Below are 17,092 nucleotides of genomic sequence, written 5' to 3'. Positions count from 1 at the left end.
CTACAGTGTGCCTCCTTCTATACCAGTTGTCTGGTGTCTCATACGGAGCACCACAATATCCTTTGGTATTTGCTATATATTGGGGCATCATTATTGACATCCTGGAGCCCTTAGGATTACATCCTAGATGCCATGACCCCAAATCGCTCTCTCCATAGTACTAAAGCCTACTTAATGTTGGGAAAACAATGATATACTCTCCTCCTCACATTCTCCACCTCATTCTTCACTAAACCATTTCCCTTCCCTTGATCACAGGTAAACTCCCTTGTCCTATTTACTAATAATCAACCCCTCTTATATTCAAGGTGAAATATTTAAAAGAAGAGCTGGATATTTCTAATACTCGTTTTTCAGATCCACAGACATTACCATGTTGGTGGGAAGAGATACGACAAAACAGTAGAAACTGGCCACAGTCCATCAGGACTGTCTGAGCGGTAAGGAAAGTTATTGGTGAGATCTCCAAGGAAGCCTGGCGATGGTTCCTCACGAGAAATGTGTGGCCTTCAAGGAAAATTGAGTGCACTTCCGGGGTGGTGCCCATTCCAATCACATGCCAATAGACTGATTTCTTATGACATCCAATCAGACCTGGAAAGTAGGAAAAACATAACTAGAGCCAAGAAGCAGAGAATCTGAAATGGAAAACACTTTCTAGGAAAGGATGAACAAACTCTGTGTACAAATTTTTATTATCTTGACTTGAAACCCAACTTTCCAAGGACATGGGGGTAGTCTCAAACTAACAGCTCTTGCTGAAGTCATCGATGACTGTTGTGCTTCTGAATCCAATGGATCGATTTCAGTCTTCATCTGCATCTGTTAACCATTCATTCCTTCTTGAAATTCTGTTTTCCCCTGGCCTCTGTGCCAACAGACTTCTGTTTCCCTAAGGCTTCAGTTCAGTTCAGTTGCTCAGTTGTGCCCTACTCTTTGCAACCCTATGAACCACAGCATGCCAAACCTCCCTGTCCATCACCAACTCCTGGAGTTTACCCAAACTCATGTCCATTGAGTTGGTGATGCCATCCAACCAACTCATCTTCTGTCGTCCCCTTCTCCTCCCGCCTTCAATCTTTCCCAGCATCAGGGTCTTTTCAAATGAGTCAGCTCTTCGCATTAGGTGGCCAAAGTATTGGAGTTTCAGCTTCAACATCAGTCCTTCCAATGAACACCCAGGACTGATCTCCTTTAGGATGGACTGATTGGATCTCCTTGCAGCCCAAGGGAGTCTCAAGAGTCTTCTCCAACACCACAGTTCAAAACCATCCCTAAGGCTTAGACTGCTCCTTCTTCTGTTTCACTCTGTGACTGCTCCTCTTTACCCATCCATTAAATGGTAGATGACCTTAGGGCTCATCCCTAGCCTAATTATTCTTTTGTTAAACAAATTTTCTCCCTGAATAATATCATTCATTCTCACAGGATTAATGATCATTCTTATGCTGATAACTCCCCTGTTCTCCCAGAACTCCAGACTTGCACAATCACCTTTTAATATCTTCACCTGGATACTTCAGGAAACACACAGGTACAAAAACAGATTTTTTGTCTTTACCACCTCATCTTCTTCCAGAGTTCCTTATTTCAGTGAATGGTATTAATATAAGCCTGGATTCAATTCTGCAAGTGACAGTTATTCTTGTCCCTACTCTCACTTCTCACATCCAATCTAACACCAATTATGGCAATATCATTAATAACTGTAATATTTACTGAGCACTTGTATAACATCAAGCACTGTTCAGGATATTTTACAAGTTTGAACTCCCAATATTTCCCTGGTAGCTCAGACAGTAAAGCATCTGCCTACAATGTGGGAGACCCGGGTTCTATCCCTGGTTCGGGAAGATCCTCTGGAGAAGGAAATGGCAACCCACTCCAGTACTCTTGCCTGGAACATCCCATGGATGGAGGAGCGTGGTAGGCTACAGCCCACGGGGTCGCAAAGAGTCAGACACAATTGAGCGACTTCACTTTCAACCCTATATTATGAATGAAGAAACTATAATTGTCATCCCTTCCTTAAAGGAGAGGAAACTTATGCACAGAGAGGCAATTAATGTGATATATGAGAGAAGGGACTTCTATGTTTTGAAAGTTAATTTCTTTTCGAAACCTGAAGTCTTGCATATTAATTACAGAATTGTTGAATATCATTAATAACTGCAATATTTACTGAGCACTTGCATAACATCTGGAGAAGGAAATGGCAACCCACTCCAGTATTCTTGCCTGGAGAATCCCATGGACAGAGGAGCCTGGCGGGCTAAAGTCCACAGGGTCACAAAGAGTTGGACACGAATGAGCGAGTTCACTGCATAACATCAAGCACCGTCCAGAGTATTTTACACAAACTAAGATCATGGAATCCAGTCCCATCACTTCATGGCAAATAGATGGGAAGAAAATGGAAACAGGGAAAGATTTTATTTTCTTGGGCTCCAAAATCACTGCAGATGGTGACTGCAGCCATGAAATTAACAGATGCTTGCTCCTTGGAAAAAGAGCTATGAAAAACCTAGACAGTGTATTAGGATGCAGAGACATCACTTTGCCAACAAAGGTCTATTTAGTCAAAGCTATGGTTTTTCCAGAAGACGTGTATGGATGTGAGAGTTGGACCATAAAGAAGGCTGAGCCCTGAAGAATTCATGCTTTCAAATTGCAGTGCTGGAAAAGACTCTTGAAAGTCCCTTGGACAGCAAGATCTAACCAGTCCATCCTAAAGGAAATCAACCTTGAATATTCTTTGGTAGGACTGATGCTGAAGTTCCAATACTTTGGCCAACTGATAGGAAGAGCTGACTCATTGGAAAAGACCCTAATACTGGGAAAGACTGAGGGCAGGAGAAGAAGGGGGTCACAGGATGAGATGGTTAGATACCATCACTGATTTGATGGACATGAGTTTGAGTAAACTCCAGGAGACACTGAAGGACAGGGAAGTCTGGTATGCTGCAGTTCATGGGGTCACAAGGAGTCTGACATGACTTAGTGACTGAACAACAACAAAACCCTTCTTTCAATTAAGTTTGTATTTTAAGAATTATATTCCTAATTTTGTAAGCATGTTGGAAAAGGAAATGGCAACCCACTCCAGTATTCTTGCCTGGAAAATCCCATGGACAGAGGAGTCTGGTAGGCTACAGTCCATGGGGTCGCAAAGAGTCAGACACGACTGAGTGACTTCACTTTCTTATTATTTATTGTTTCTTTTTCATATAATCCTATTATTACTTTTGTAAACTTACTAGAGGATCTGTTTATTATACCAGGATGTAACTCAGGAACATCCAGAGGGAAGTGACATACAGGGCAAGGCTTGGGGAAGGGCTCAGAGCTTCCACGCTCTCTCCAAGCACCTCTCTCCCAGCATCTCCATGGGTTCATGCGTTATCTAATTTACTTTGCTTATCTTGCATATTGTCTTTGTGTTTCAGGCTTTCCTTCAAGTATCTGTTCATCATTGGATGCCCACTTAGAAAGGAAAAGAGAAATCAGTAAGCTCTGTATACACTAAGAAAAGAAAAGAGAGAAAGTGAAGTCACTCAGCCATGTCTGAGTCTTTGTGACCCTGTGGACTGTAGCTCACCAGGCTCCTCCATCCATGGGGTTTTCTAGGCAAGAGTACTGGAGTGGGTGGCCATTGCTTTCTTCAAGTGATCTTCCCAACCCAGGGATCGAACCTGGGTCTCCTGAATTGGGGGTAGGCACTTTATCGTCTGAGCCACTGTATACACTTCAGTTCAGTTCAGTCACTCAGTCATGGCCGACTCTTTGCGAATCCACGAACCACAGCACGCCAGGCCTCCCTGTCCATCCCCAACTCCCAAGTTTACCCAAACTCATGTTTGTATACACTGTATACACTGGCAGTCCTTAATTTTTTGATGACTGCAAGAAGGACTGGTCACCGTACCATAAGATCCCCCAGAGGCCAGAATTCAGATATCTGAGGACAACTGGAGAAGAGAGCTCTGGTGGTGAATGCAGAAGATCCTGAGGATTCTTGAGCAGGTTGTACATACCTGGCAGAGACCTGTTTATATAGCCATTGATGGTGTGCAGTACAGAGGCAGAATCCATAACATGTGTCAAGGACTCATTTTTTCCCGAGTGCCAACTTTTCCCTGTTGAGAGAGGACACAAACAGAGGGCCAGCTAAGTGTCTGTCTCATGACTGACCCTCCCTTTCCCCGACCCTCTCTTTCCCCTTCTCTCTCTCCCATCAGGCAAATGAGGCGCACATCTTTTTTGTCAGCAGAGATGACTTGCCCTCAAAGTCGGCAGGCAAAAGGGAGAAGACAACTACCAAAAGGCAGACCCTTATTGCTCAGACTGATGCTGTCTCTTTATATTTATCCATGACAGTAGGTAGAAGGGAATAATGACAAATGATCACTAGGAGAAGGGAGAATATTGGTTAGTTTGTATCATGATGACCTCTATTCACTGGTTGACTTATGTTAGAGGGAGAACATGAAAATCCTCCTAAGAAAAGGCTGCCAGTACCTGTCCCTGTCCTACTTGCTTCATCCAGTCTGTAATAATGAAAGCCCATGGACAAGAAACCTTCCCAACCTTGTCACTGAAATTGATAAAAGTGAAAGAAGCAGAAATATTATTATTAGCACTCCCTTGAGGTTGCCCTCAATAACTGATTCATTAGAAAAGACCCTGATAATGGGAAAGATTGAAGGCAGGAGGAGAAGGGGACAACAGAGGATGAGATGATTGGATGGCATCACTGACTCAATGGACATGAATTTGAGTAAATTCAGGAGGTTGGTGATAGACAGGGAGCCCTGGCGTGCTGCAGTCCATGGGATCACAGAGTTGCACAGATTGAGTGACTAAACTGAACTGAGGTTGCCCTTCTGTACAAAAGACTGAAACTTTCTGAAGCACCGAACCTTTGGTGAACTCTCATAAGTTCATTTATCCAGTCATCCACTCATATGTTCATTCAGTCAAACATGTTTACTGAGCACTACTGAGCATTAGGGCTTCCCAGGTGGCTCAGTGGTAAAGAATCCCCTTGACAATGCAGGAGATGCAAGAGACATGGGTTCAATCCCTGAGTTGGGAAGATCCCCTGGAGGAGGAAATGCAACCCACTCCAGTACTCTTGCCTGGAGAATCCCATGGACTGAGACTAGTGGGCAACAGTCCATGGGGTCACACAGAGTCAGACATGACTGAGCGACTGAGCATAGCACAGCACACTGAGCACTAGCACTGATGACAAAGAAGTAGACACAGCCTCTGCCTTCAAGGTGCTTAAAATGTAGCTCAAATAGAGATGTGGACCATTATTACAAAGAATGAAGAGTGAAGTAAAAGAGATAAGAACAGAGTATTATGGGACCAGAGAGGAGAAGGCACTTCACTCTGCTTGAAGAGAAAGGAACAGGAGGGTAAAGAAGATCAGTATGGTTTAGTGTGATAAGGAGGAAGCTCAAGTGCTGTGGAAATACATAAAGAAGCATCTAACGGAGACTAGAAGGAGTGGAAACTTACTTGACATGAAGCTGGAGACACGTTTTCCAGGCCAAGGAAATGGCATGAGTAAAGGCCTGGATGCTATAAAAAGCATAGCATGTGTGGGTGTAACACAAAATGTCTTCAGTGTGGTTGCAGTGTGAATGGTGAGACAGCAAGAGGAGCAAAACAAAGCTAGACAGGTTGTCGGGGACGAGGTCACGTATTATTGTATAAAGAAGTTTCCATTTTGCCTTGTGAAACTGAAGGATTTTAAAGACTGGCATGACATGATCAGATTAACATTTCAGTAAGCTCCCTTTGGCTGCTACGAAGTGTTGGGGGCACAAAAAGACAAGGAGACTAGTTGGGGGAGAGGTGATAGGGGTCTCAGTTCGGAAGATGGCAGTGTAGGAAGATCCGGAGTAGAGAGAAGGTGATGATAGAACGATTCTATCAGGAGGAGAAGAAAGCAGAAGTACTAACACCACCTTATGTCCTGAAAAGTGAAAGTGAAGTGAGAGTGTGTCCTCAGAAAAGTGTCACTCAGTCGTGTCCAACTCTTTGTGACCCCATGGACTCGTCCATGGAATTCTCCAGGCCAGAATACTGGAGTGGGTAGCCTTTCCCTTCTCCAGGGGATCTTCCCAACCCAGGGATCAAACCTGGGTTGCCCACATTGCAGGCAGATTCTTTATCAACTGATGAGCTATCAGGGAAGCAAGGTCCTGCATTACTGAATTGAAATCAGTCAATCCTCACAACCATCCTATGAAAAAGTAGATATTATTTCAACTTTAAAATGGAGGAAACTGAGACACAGAGGGGTTAAGTAACTTGCTAAAGTTACTTAAATAGTAAGAGATGAAGATAAGAAAAAGCATACTCACAGAAACACAGAAGAGAAGGGTGACTGCAAGGGTCTCAGGAAATGGGGAGATGTTGGTCCAATGGGACAACCTTTCACTTTTAAGACAAACAAGTTCTGGGGATCTAATGTACAGCACGATGAGCAAACTACATTGAACACCAGAAATAAGCTCAGGGAATAGATTTCACACAAAAATGATAACTATGCGGGCAGACAGGTTAATTTGACTGTAGTAATAATTTCTCTATGTTTATCTAAAATCATTTAATACACCTGAAATATATATGATTTGCAGTAAAAAATTTCTTTTAAAGAGGAGGCATTGAGAAAATAAAGCAATAGGTCACTTCCAAAAGGGCTTGTTGGACCAAAACCAGGAGCTCTTAAATACTGTGACCAAAGACTGAAATTCTCCATAAGATGTGATAGCCACTCAATTGTGCTGTTTTCCTGAGTAGAGACAGATGCCTCAGCCACTCATGTCCATGATTGGTGATATGTGGGAAAGTAAATAAATGCACCCCAAGTTTCACCAAGGGCTTCCCTGGTGGCTCTGCAGGAAAGAACCTGCCTGCCAAAGCAGGAGATGGATTTGATCCCTGGGTTGGGAAGATCCCCTGGAGGAGGAAAAGGCAACCTACTCCAGTATTCTTGCCTGGAGAATCCCACGGACAGAGGAGCCTGGTGGGCTACAATCCATGGGGTTGCCAAGAGTCAGACATGACTGAAGCGACTTAGCACACATGAAGTTTAACTAAAGCTAACAAGAAAACAAACAAAAAAATTACATACAAGAGATATTGTGGGGGATAGAGGCCTTGCCCCTTTCCTGTCCTTCAGACCAGAGTTCCTCGTGCAAAACTGCTGCACCTCAACTCAGCTGGGAGGAGAAGGTGCGCAGGTCACTCATAGCAAGAAGGCACTGGGCGCCCAGAGCAGAGATGTGGCTCACCCACTGGATCAGCAAGTGCTCCTGTGTGGAGAACTCCACCCACTTCCACCCACCTGCTTCCACACCGGCTTCCGCATAAAGTAGCCTTGCCCTGGGACTGTGGGAAGAGCATGTGCTCTAGAACCCAAGCTTGTACCTCTCCCGCCTTGATCAAATCATTAAGCTTTCCTTTGCTTCTGAGAGAGCAAAAAAGGAAAGTGAAAACTCTTTGTTGACAGATTTAATGAGAGACAAGGCCATCTGTTACCCAGCTCCTCTCTCTTCTTACTTCATAGCTGCCCATGGGAGTCCACGGGCATTTTGTTCTTGGCTTTCATTTTCATCCCTATCTACATCATTCCATTCACAGCCCTCATGCTCAAGTACCACGTTACATTAGTCTATTTCATTTCTTTCAGCAGACCAAAATTCAGATTGCAGGTCACTAACCTTCATCAAATACAGCAAACAGTAGTACGAATTTGTGCAAGGTCTGTGTCCTTTCTTTGATCAGAGTCCCTGAAAAAGAAATGAAAGCATTTATCTTCTATAGAAAATCCTATTACAGGAAAATGACACTAGGAGGACACATGACTTCATCAACTGCTTTGTCTCTTGATCTCTTATTAACTTCAGTTCAGTTCAGTTCAGTCACTCAGTTGTGTCGGACTCTTTGCAACCCCATGGACTGCAGCCCGCCAGGCCTCCCTGTCCATCACCAACTCCTGGAGTTTACTGAAACTCATGTTCATTGAGTCAGTGATGCCACTCTCATCTTTTGTCATTCCCTTATTAACTTAACCATAGCATAATTTCCTTGGTGTCACATCTATACCAGTGCTCCTAAAATTATCTGCAGTAAAGGACTTGATAAAAAGTTTCAAATTTGTTGCACACCATTACTTTTATAAAAGATGACAAAAAATAATTACTAAAAAAAAGAAATTAAAAATAATCAAATGACAAGTCCATATAATCATATTTCATGTACATGTATATATTCACAACAAACATACAAAATAAAAAGAAAAACTGCAAAATTCATACACATTGCTCATGGAAATGTGCATAATGTAAATAATAAATTAAAATATATTTTCTATTAAAATACGAAAAAATGCCAACAAAGGTCCATCTAGTCAAAGCTATGGTTTTTCCAGTACTCATGTACGGATGTGAGAGTTGGACTAGAAAGAAAACTGAGTGCCAAAGAATTGATGCTTTTGAACTGTGGTGTTGGAGAAAACTCTTGAGAGTCCCTTGGACTGCAAGGATATGAAACCAGACAATCCTGAACAAAGAATATCCATTGGAAGGACTGATGCTGAAACTCCAATACTTTGGCCACCTGATGCAAAACACTGACTCATTGAAAAAGACCCTGATGCTGGGAAAGACTGAAAGCAGGAGGAGGGGGCAACAGAGGATGAGATGGTTTATGGCATCACCGACTCAATGGACATGAGTTTGAGCAAGCATCGGGAGTTGGTGATGGACAGAGAGGCCTGGCATGCTGCAGTCCATGGGGTCGCAAAGAGTCGACATGACTGAGTGACTGAACTGAATTGATAGAAGATTTCTATTATGCTTTTAACTCTTTTTTTAACTTCTGCAATTGTAAATTAAAAGTTATGAGCAAAGTAACAATTATCCATGTTAAACACCTATCCTCAAACTTAAAGTGAACACCATGTATATCAATATTTAAAGTTATCAATGTTACAAATGACTTTGCTTCATGGTTTAACTGTTGAATTTGTTAGTTGTCTTTCTTAGTCTTAGCTGTCTTTCTTTCTTTTTTCATTTGATTGGGAAGTGAAGGTTTATTTTGAGTAGGAAGAGTTTTGTTTATAATGTTCTTTTCTCTCTTTTACTCTTGATGCTTAGAAAGTAAAAGTTAAACTGGATGAAGAAAGTAACTCACCCATACAAATTTAAAATATAGATAAAGCTGTCTGAAAAGACTTAAAAATTTTTTTCATTTTTACTTTATTTTACTTTACAATACTGTATTGGTTTTGCCATACATTGACATGAATCCGCCACGAGTGTACATGAGTTCCCAAATATGAACCCCTCCTCCCACCTCCCACCCCATATCATCTCTCTGGATTATCCCCGTGCACCAGCCCCAAGCATCCTGTATCCTGCATCGAACATAGACTGGCGATTCGTTTCTTACATGATAGTATTCATGTTTCAATGCCATTCTCCCAAATCATCCCACCCTCTGAAAAGACTTTAAATCTTTTTACAATATTTTTAGAATTATCAAGCAGTGAAATTGATGTCTTTCAGTAGGTGAGTGGATAAATAAACTTTGGTCCATCTAGACAACAAACTATTATTCAGTCCTAAAAAAAAAAAATAGGCTATCAAGCCATCAAAAACATGGAGGAAGCTTAAATACACAGAACTAAGTGAAAGAGGCCAATATGAAAAGGCTACATACTATTTGACATTCTGGAAAAGCCAAAACTATGGAGACAGTTTAAAGGACAGTGCTTGCCAGAGGGTAGAAGAGGGAAGGATATACTATGACATATATATCATGCTATATGATACTATATGATATATGATACTACTATAATGGACACATGTCATTACATATACAATCCAAGTGCACAACATAGTGATTCTGTATTTCTTTACATTCCAAAATGATCACAGCAAGTGTAATTGCCATCTATCACAATACAGATTATTACACTGTTATTGACTCTATTCCCCATGCTGTACATTTCATCCCTGTGACTCACTTATTTTGTAACTGGAGGTCTGTACCTTTCAGTCTCCCTCAACTATTTAACTCATCCCTCGACCTCGCTCCCCTCTGGCAACCACCTGTTTGTTCTCTTTTTCTACAGCTTTGTTTCTGTGTTATTATATTTGTTTTGATTTTTAGATTCCATATATAAATGAAATGATACAGTATTTGTCTTTCTCTGTCTGATTTATCTTACTTAAGTTAATGCCTTTGGTCCATCCATGTAGTCACAAATGGCAAGATTTCATTCTTTTTGATTGCTGAGTAATCTTCCCCAAGGGCTTCCCTGGTGGCTCAGATAGTAAAGAATCTGCCTGCCAATGCATGAGACCTGGGTTTGATCCCTGGGTCAGGATGATCCCCTGGAGAAGGAAATGGCAACCCACTCTAGTATTCTTGCCTGGAGAATTCCATGGACAGAGGAGCCTGGGGGGCTACAGTCCATGGGATCACGACAAGTTGGACATGACTGAAGTGACTTAGCACACACAGAACAAGCAGGAGAGTCTCTATTTCTCCACATCCTCACCAACACTTGTTATTTATGGCCTTTTTGATAATAGCCATTCTGATAGGTGTGAGGTAATATCTCAAAGTTTTGATTTGCATTTCCTTAATGATTAGAGATGTTAAGTATCTTTTCATTTGTTCATTTATTTGGCACTAGGTTGTACAATGGAGAGGGAAATGGCAACCCACTCTAATACTCTTGCCTGTAAAATCCCATGGACAGAGGAGCCTGGTAGGCTACAGTCCATGGGGTCGCAAAGAATCAGACACGACTGAGTGACTTCACTCACTCTGTGCACTTGTAACTATAATAGTGTTGTTGTTTAATTATAATTCAATAATTTTTAAAATTATATTTCAATAAATTTTAAAATGTTTTTTCACAAACATTTCAATAAAGTTTTTTTTAACTTTTTTTTTTTTTTTGTCCACACTGTGCAGCTTGTAGGATCTTACTTCTCCATCCAGGGATTGAGCCCAGGCCCTTGGCAGTAAGAGCACAGAGTCCACTAGATGGCTAGAGAATTCCCAATAAAAAATTTTTTATAAAGGGTTTAATTGATTCCTCCAGTTCCATTCTTCTTTCTCAAGATTGCTTTGGCTATTAGAGGTTTTTTGTATTTCCATACAAATTCTGAAATTATTTGTTCTAGCTCTGTGAAAAATACCGTTGGTGGCTTGATAGGGATTGCATTGAATCTATAGATTGCTTTGGGTAGTATACTCATTTTCACTATATTGATTCTTCTGATCCATGAACAGGTATATTTCTCCATCTATTAGTGTCCTCTTTGATTTCTTTCACCAGTGTTTTATAGTTTTCTATATATAGGTCTTTAGTTTCTTTAGGTAGATATATTCCTAAGTATTTTATTCTTTTCATTGCAATGGTGAATGGAATTGTTTCCTTAATTTCTCTTTCTATTTTCTCATTGATAGTGTATAGGAATGCAAGGGATTTCTGTGTGTTGATTTTATATCTGGCAACTTTACTATAATCTTTGATTAGCTCTAGTAATTTTCTGGTGGAGCCTTTAGTGTTTTCTATGTAGAGGATCATGTAATCTGCAAACAGTGAGAGTTTTACTTCTTCTTTTCCAATTTGGATTCTTTTTATTTCTTTTTCTGCTCTGATTGTTGTGGCCAAAACTTCCAAAACTATGTTGGATAGTAGTGGTGAAAGTGGGCACCCTTCTCTTGTTCCTGACATTAGGGGACATACTTTCAATTTTTCACCATTGAGGATAATGTTTGCTGTGGGTTTGTCATATATAGTTTTTATTATGTTAAGGTATATTCCTTCTATTCCTGCTTTCTGGAGGGTTTTTTTTTAATCATAAATGGATGTTGAATTTTGTCAAAGGCTTTCTCTGCATCTTTTGAGATAATCATATGGCTTTTATTTTTCAATTTGTTAATGTGGTGTATTACATTTCTACTACAAAGCCACAGTCATCAAGACAGTATGGTACTGGCAAAAAGACAGAACTATAGGTTAATGGAACAAAATAGAAAGCCCAGGAATAAATCCATGCACCTATGGCACCTTATCTTTGACAGAGGAGGCAAGAATATGCAATGGAGAAAAGACAATCTCTTTAACAAGTGGTGCTGGGAAAACTGGTCAACCACTTGTAAAATAATAAAACTAGAACACTTTCTAACACCATATACAAAAACAAACTCAAAATGGATTAAAGATCTAAACCTAAGACCAGAAAATAGAAAACTTCTAGATGAGAACATAGTCAAAACACTCTCCCACATAAATCACAGCAGGATCCTCTATGACCCACCTCCCAGGATATTGGAAATAAAAGCAAAAATAAACAAATGGGACCTAATTAAAATTAAAAGTTTCTGCACAACAAAGGAAACTATAAGCAAGGTGAAAAGACAGCCTTCAGAATGGGAGAAAATAATAGCAAATGAAGCAACTGACGAAGAACTAATCTCAAAAATATACAAGCAACTCCTGCAGCTCAATTCCAGAAAAATAAATGGCCCAATCAAAAAATGAGCCAAAGAACTAAACAGACATTTCTCCAAAGAAGACATACAGATGGCTAACAAACACACGAAAAGATGCTCAACATCACTCGTTATCAGAGAAATGCAAATAAAAACCACAATGAGGTACCATTTCACGCCAGTCAGAATGGCTGCGATCCAGAAGTCTACAAGCAATAAATGCTGGAGAGGGTGTGGAGAAAAGGGAACTCTCTTACACTGTTGGTGGGAATGCAAACTAGTGCAGCCACTATGGAGAACAGTGTGGAGATTCCTTAAAAAACTGGAAATAGAACTGCCTTATGACCCAGCAATCCTACTGCTGGGCATACACACCGAGGAGACCAGAATTGATACAGGATGCTTGGGGCTGGTGCACTGGGATGACCCAGAGGGATGCTATGGGGAGGGAGGTGGGAGGAGGGGTTCAGGATGGGGAACACATGTATACCCATGGCAGATTCATATTGATGTATGGCAAAACCAATACAATATTGTAAAGTAATTAGCCTACAATTAAAATAAATAAATTTATATTTAAAAAATAAAAATAAAAGCAGGGGCCATGCTCCTAGGAGGAAAAAAAAGAATAAACTCCAAATGACTATAAAAATATAAATAAAATAAAAGGTTTAATTTAAATGACTATGATTTTTAACATAAGAACTTATAAACATGTATAAACTCTTGCTTTTCACAGATTTCTATGTTTTGGGGTTATAGATGACAAACTAAACTCCCCAAATGGTCTATACACTATTCAGTTCAGTTCAGCCACTCAGTCGTGTCCAACTCTTTGCGACCCCATGAATTGCAGCATGCCAGGCCTCCCTGTCCATCACCAACTCCCAGAGTTCACTCAAACTCATGTCCATCGAGTCAGTGATGGCATCCAGCCATCTCATCCTCTGTCATCCCCTTCTCCTCCTGCCCCCAATCCCTCCCAGCATCAGAGTCTTTTCCAATGAGTCAACTCTTCGAAAGTACTGGAGTTTCAGCTTCAGCATCAGTCCTTCCAAAGAACACCCAGGACTGATCTCCTTCAGAATGGACTGGTTGGGTCTCCTTGCAGACCAAGGGACTCTCAAGAGTCTTCTCCAACACCACACTTCAAAAGCATCAATTCTTTGGTGCTCAGCTTTTTTCACAGTCCAACTCTCACATCCATACATGACTACTGAAAAAAACCATAGCCTTGACTAGATTGAACTTTGTTGGCAAAGTAATGTCTCTGCTTTTCAATATGCTCTCTAGGTTGGTCATAACTTTCCTTCCAAGGAGTGTCTTAATTTCATGGCTGCAATCATCATCTTCAGTGATTTTGGAGCCCCCCAAAATAAAGTCTGACACTGTTTCCACTGTTTCCCCATCTATTTCCCATGAAGTGATGGGACCAGATACCATGATCTTCTTTTCCTGAATGTTGAGCTTTAAACCAACTCTTTCACTCTCCTCATTCACTTTCATCAAGAGGCTTTTTAGTTCCTCTTCACTTTCTGCCATAAGGGTGGTGTCATTTGCATATCTGAGGTTATTGATATTTCTCCTGGCAGTCTTGATTCCAGCTTGTGCTTCTTCCAGCCCAGCGTTTCTCATGATGTACTCTGCATAGAAGTTAAATAAGCAGGGTGACAATATACAGCCTTGATGTACTCCTTTTCCTATTTGGAACCAGTCTGTTGTTCCATGTCCAGTTCTAACTGTTGCTTCCTGACCTGCATATAAGTTTCTCAAGAGGCAGGTTAGGTGGTCTGGTATTCCCATCTCTTTCAGAATTTTCCACAGTTTATTGTAATCCACACAGTCAAAGGCTTTGGCATAGTCAATAAAGCAGAAATAGATGTTTTTCTGGAACTCTTTTGCTTTCTCGATGATCCAGCAGATGTTGGCAATTTGATCTCTGGTGCTTCTGCCTTTTCTAAAACCAGCTTGAACATCTTGAAGTTCATGGTTCATGTATTACTGAAGCTTGGCCTGGAGAATTTTGAGCATTAGTTACACACTTAGATGTACTATTTTACCTTCATGGAGGTTTCAAGGAACCTAATGCAAAATTTGTATAAAGGACTACTGAGACAGCCCATAGGATATGTGAAGCATAAAGCAGAAGAAGAGAAAGTGAAATTGAAGTCACTCAGTTGTGTCTGACTCTTTGCGACCCCACGGACTGTAGCCTGCCAGGCTCCTCTGTCCATGGAATTCTCCAGGCAAGAATACTGGAGTGGGTTGCCATTTCCTTCTCTGGGGGATCTTCCCGACTCAGGGATCGAATCCGGTCTCCAGCATTGCAGCCTGACTCTTGACTGTCTGAGCCACCAGGGAAGAGAAGAGATACCTAATTCCAGAATTTGGCTTTTGTTGGCCATTAGAGTGCATTGTGGCTACATGGGATGCATAGATCCTACCATGTGGTTCTATTTATCTCAGAGACTATTCTCCTTTCCATGGCCATGATTCAAAGCAAAAGAAACCTCTTTCAGATTAAAGAGTGCAGCACCATTTTTTATGAATCGACACAGATGTTTGTACTTCCTACTTTTTCTTATACTTACCTTCCCTACAAATTAGAAGGGCTCCGATGAGACCTGAGTTCACGTCTTTCACCAGGTCCACATGAGAAAGATATGAGTAGGTGAGACATGGTGGGTCAGAGGCTGTTGGACCATTTTCTTTCAGGATATGCCAGACGTAGGTATGACTTTTACCAGGAATGACTTTGTCATCTTCCTTCTCCCTTTGGCTGGTTTCATCCTTATATGCAGCACCTAAATCAAGGAGGGATAAAGTTGTCCTTTTATGCCCATTGCCCACTCGAGGAGGCATCAAGTTTATTGTCACCAGTAGACTCTATGCAAGAAGCAACTTTTCTGAAACAATATGGAATATTAAACAGCAGCAGCTATAAATGAAGAGAAGCCGCCTTATATATTTCAGAGGAGTTCTTGACCACTAAGGCAAATATGAGTGGTTGAGTGGTTCTGTAAGAACTTCAGATTGTAACAATAATATTGCTTCCATTATTCCATCTTTTTACCTAATTCAAGTCAGTTCAATTCAGTAGACATGCATTGGGTATGTGCTTTGTTTCAGACTTTAGTAAGCACTGGTGAGGGTCAGGGAAGGGTGAGATGCAGAGATTTTTTAACAGATATTTTCTTGCTCTCCCATCCTTAGTGATGTTAAAATTGACCTCTGAATTATCTGATACCTTTATTCTACAATAAGCACTATATGTATTCATTCTTAAAGAAGTGTTATTGCTTCTAGGTCATTTCATCAGACAGAAGTAGAAAATATTCAAAGGCACTGACCATAATACTTACACTGTTATTGAACTATTTTTCTAACAACTCGCCTTGGTTTCTTGAATTCATAATGGTCTCTAGGACTCCAGAGCATTCAAGGTATTAAGGGTGTTCTTCATTTATACTCCATCTTACCCCACAATAGCTATACATCTAATAGAGGGACCTCTCTAACAGAGCACAGGAGACCCCTGCATTGACTCACTACAAAAGCAGCCTCTCTTATAAATGGGTATCCCTCCACTGGGCATTAGGGACAATTGGCTTCATCCAGAAGCAACAGCAGACCAATATTGGTGCTTAGCAGACCCTGGTGGACATTTAGAAAAACATGAGCTGCACTTTGGGATGGAGAGTGTCATCATGTCTCTGTGTGATTGTGGGTTGGTAGCAAATTCTGAATAGTGAAAACATTTGGATAGGAAGAGAGGGGATCACGGAGGGGTTAAAAAAGGGGCTTCAACTGTGTCTTCTGTTTAATTTCTTAAAATAAAGTAGGCAAAGACAGCAAAATGTTAAGATTTGCCAAAGTGCAGTCTAGATGGGAGGGCAGTTTGGAGGAGCATGGATACATGTATCTGTATGGATGAGTTCCTTCTCTGTCCACCTGAAACTATTGCAGCATTGTTTGTTAATTGGTTATACTGCCAAACAAAAGAAAAAGTTTTCAAAAAAGATTTGCCAAAGTGAGCTAGGACTTCCCTCAGAACTCAGTGGGTAAAGAATCTGCCTGTAACGCAGGAAACCCTGGTTTGATTCCTAAGTCAGGAAGATCGCTGGAGAAGGGGTAGGCTGTCCACTCCAGTATTCTCAGGCTTCCCTGGTAGCTCAGCTGGTAAAGGATCCACCTGCAATGTGGGAGACCTGGGTTCGATCCCTGGGTTGGGAAGATTCCCCTGGAGAAGGCAAAGGCTACTCACTCCAGTATTCTGGTCTGGAGAATCTCATGGACTTTATAGCCCAAGGGGTTGCAAAGAGTTGGACATGACTGAGCGACTGTCACTTTCAAAGTGAGCTAATGGGTACATGTTTGTTGGCTCTATTATTTCTTGTACCTTTTTTTGTTTGTTTGTTTGAAATATTTGATTAGGAAAAGAATCCCCTTTTACCTAATAGTAAAGTTGGGAGAGGGATGAGGGGTTAATGAGAGGTCAAGAGTGTGTGAAAACTGCATCTGTCTTGATGAGGACAGTGAGTGGATTGGGAGGATA

The 17,092-nt window shown here is 41.1% G+C and overlaps 1 protein-coding gene, 1 long non-coding RNA gene and 1 other non-coding gene across 3 annotated transcripts in view; 2 read left to right on the top strand and 1 right to left on the bottom strand.

Moving 5' to 3' along the window:
• Positions 1-17,092, bottom strand: part of F8 (coagulation factor VIII) — a 141,253-nt gene that overhangs the window by 106,146 nt on the left and 18,015 nt on the right. Inside the window, exons 4-7 of the mRNA XM_052663089.1 lie at positions 15,129-15,341; positions 7,740-7,808; positions 4,035-4,136; positions 373-594 (exon numbers count right to left, since the gene is read on the bottom strand). Of these exons, the coding sequence (XP_052519049.1) occupies positions 373-594; positions 4,035-4,136; positions 7,740-7,808; positions 15,129-15,341 (606 nt within the window). The remainder of the gene's footprint in view (positions 1-372; positions 595-4,034; positions 4,137-7,739; positions 7,809-15,128; positions 15,342-17,092) is intronic.
• LOC128069885 (uncharacterized) overlaps positions 1-17,092 on the top strand; it is an 83,031-nt gene that overhangs the window by 62,877 nt on the left and 3,062 nt on the right. The gene's annotated exons all lie outside the window — the stretch shown is intronic.
• Positions 6,699-6,824, top strand: LOC128070672 (small nucleolar RNA SNORA25). The gene has a single exon (XR_008201646.1). It is a non-coding gene; the product is annotated as a small nucleolar RNA SNORA25 (small nucleolar RNA).

Source organism: Budorcas taxicolor, chromosome X (assembly GCF_023091745.1).
Source record: "Budorcas taxicolor isolate Tak-1 chromosome X, Takin1.1, whole genome shotgun sequence".
Classification (NCBI taxonomy): Eukaryota; Metazoa; Chordata; class Mammalia; order Artiodactyla; family Bovidae; genus Budorcas; species Budorcas taxicolor.
The sequence above is the reverse complement of the archived record's forward strand: the minus strand, read 5'-3'. Positions and strand labels throughout refer to the sequence as shown.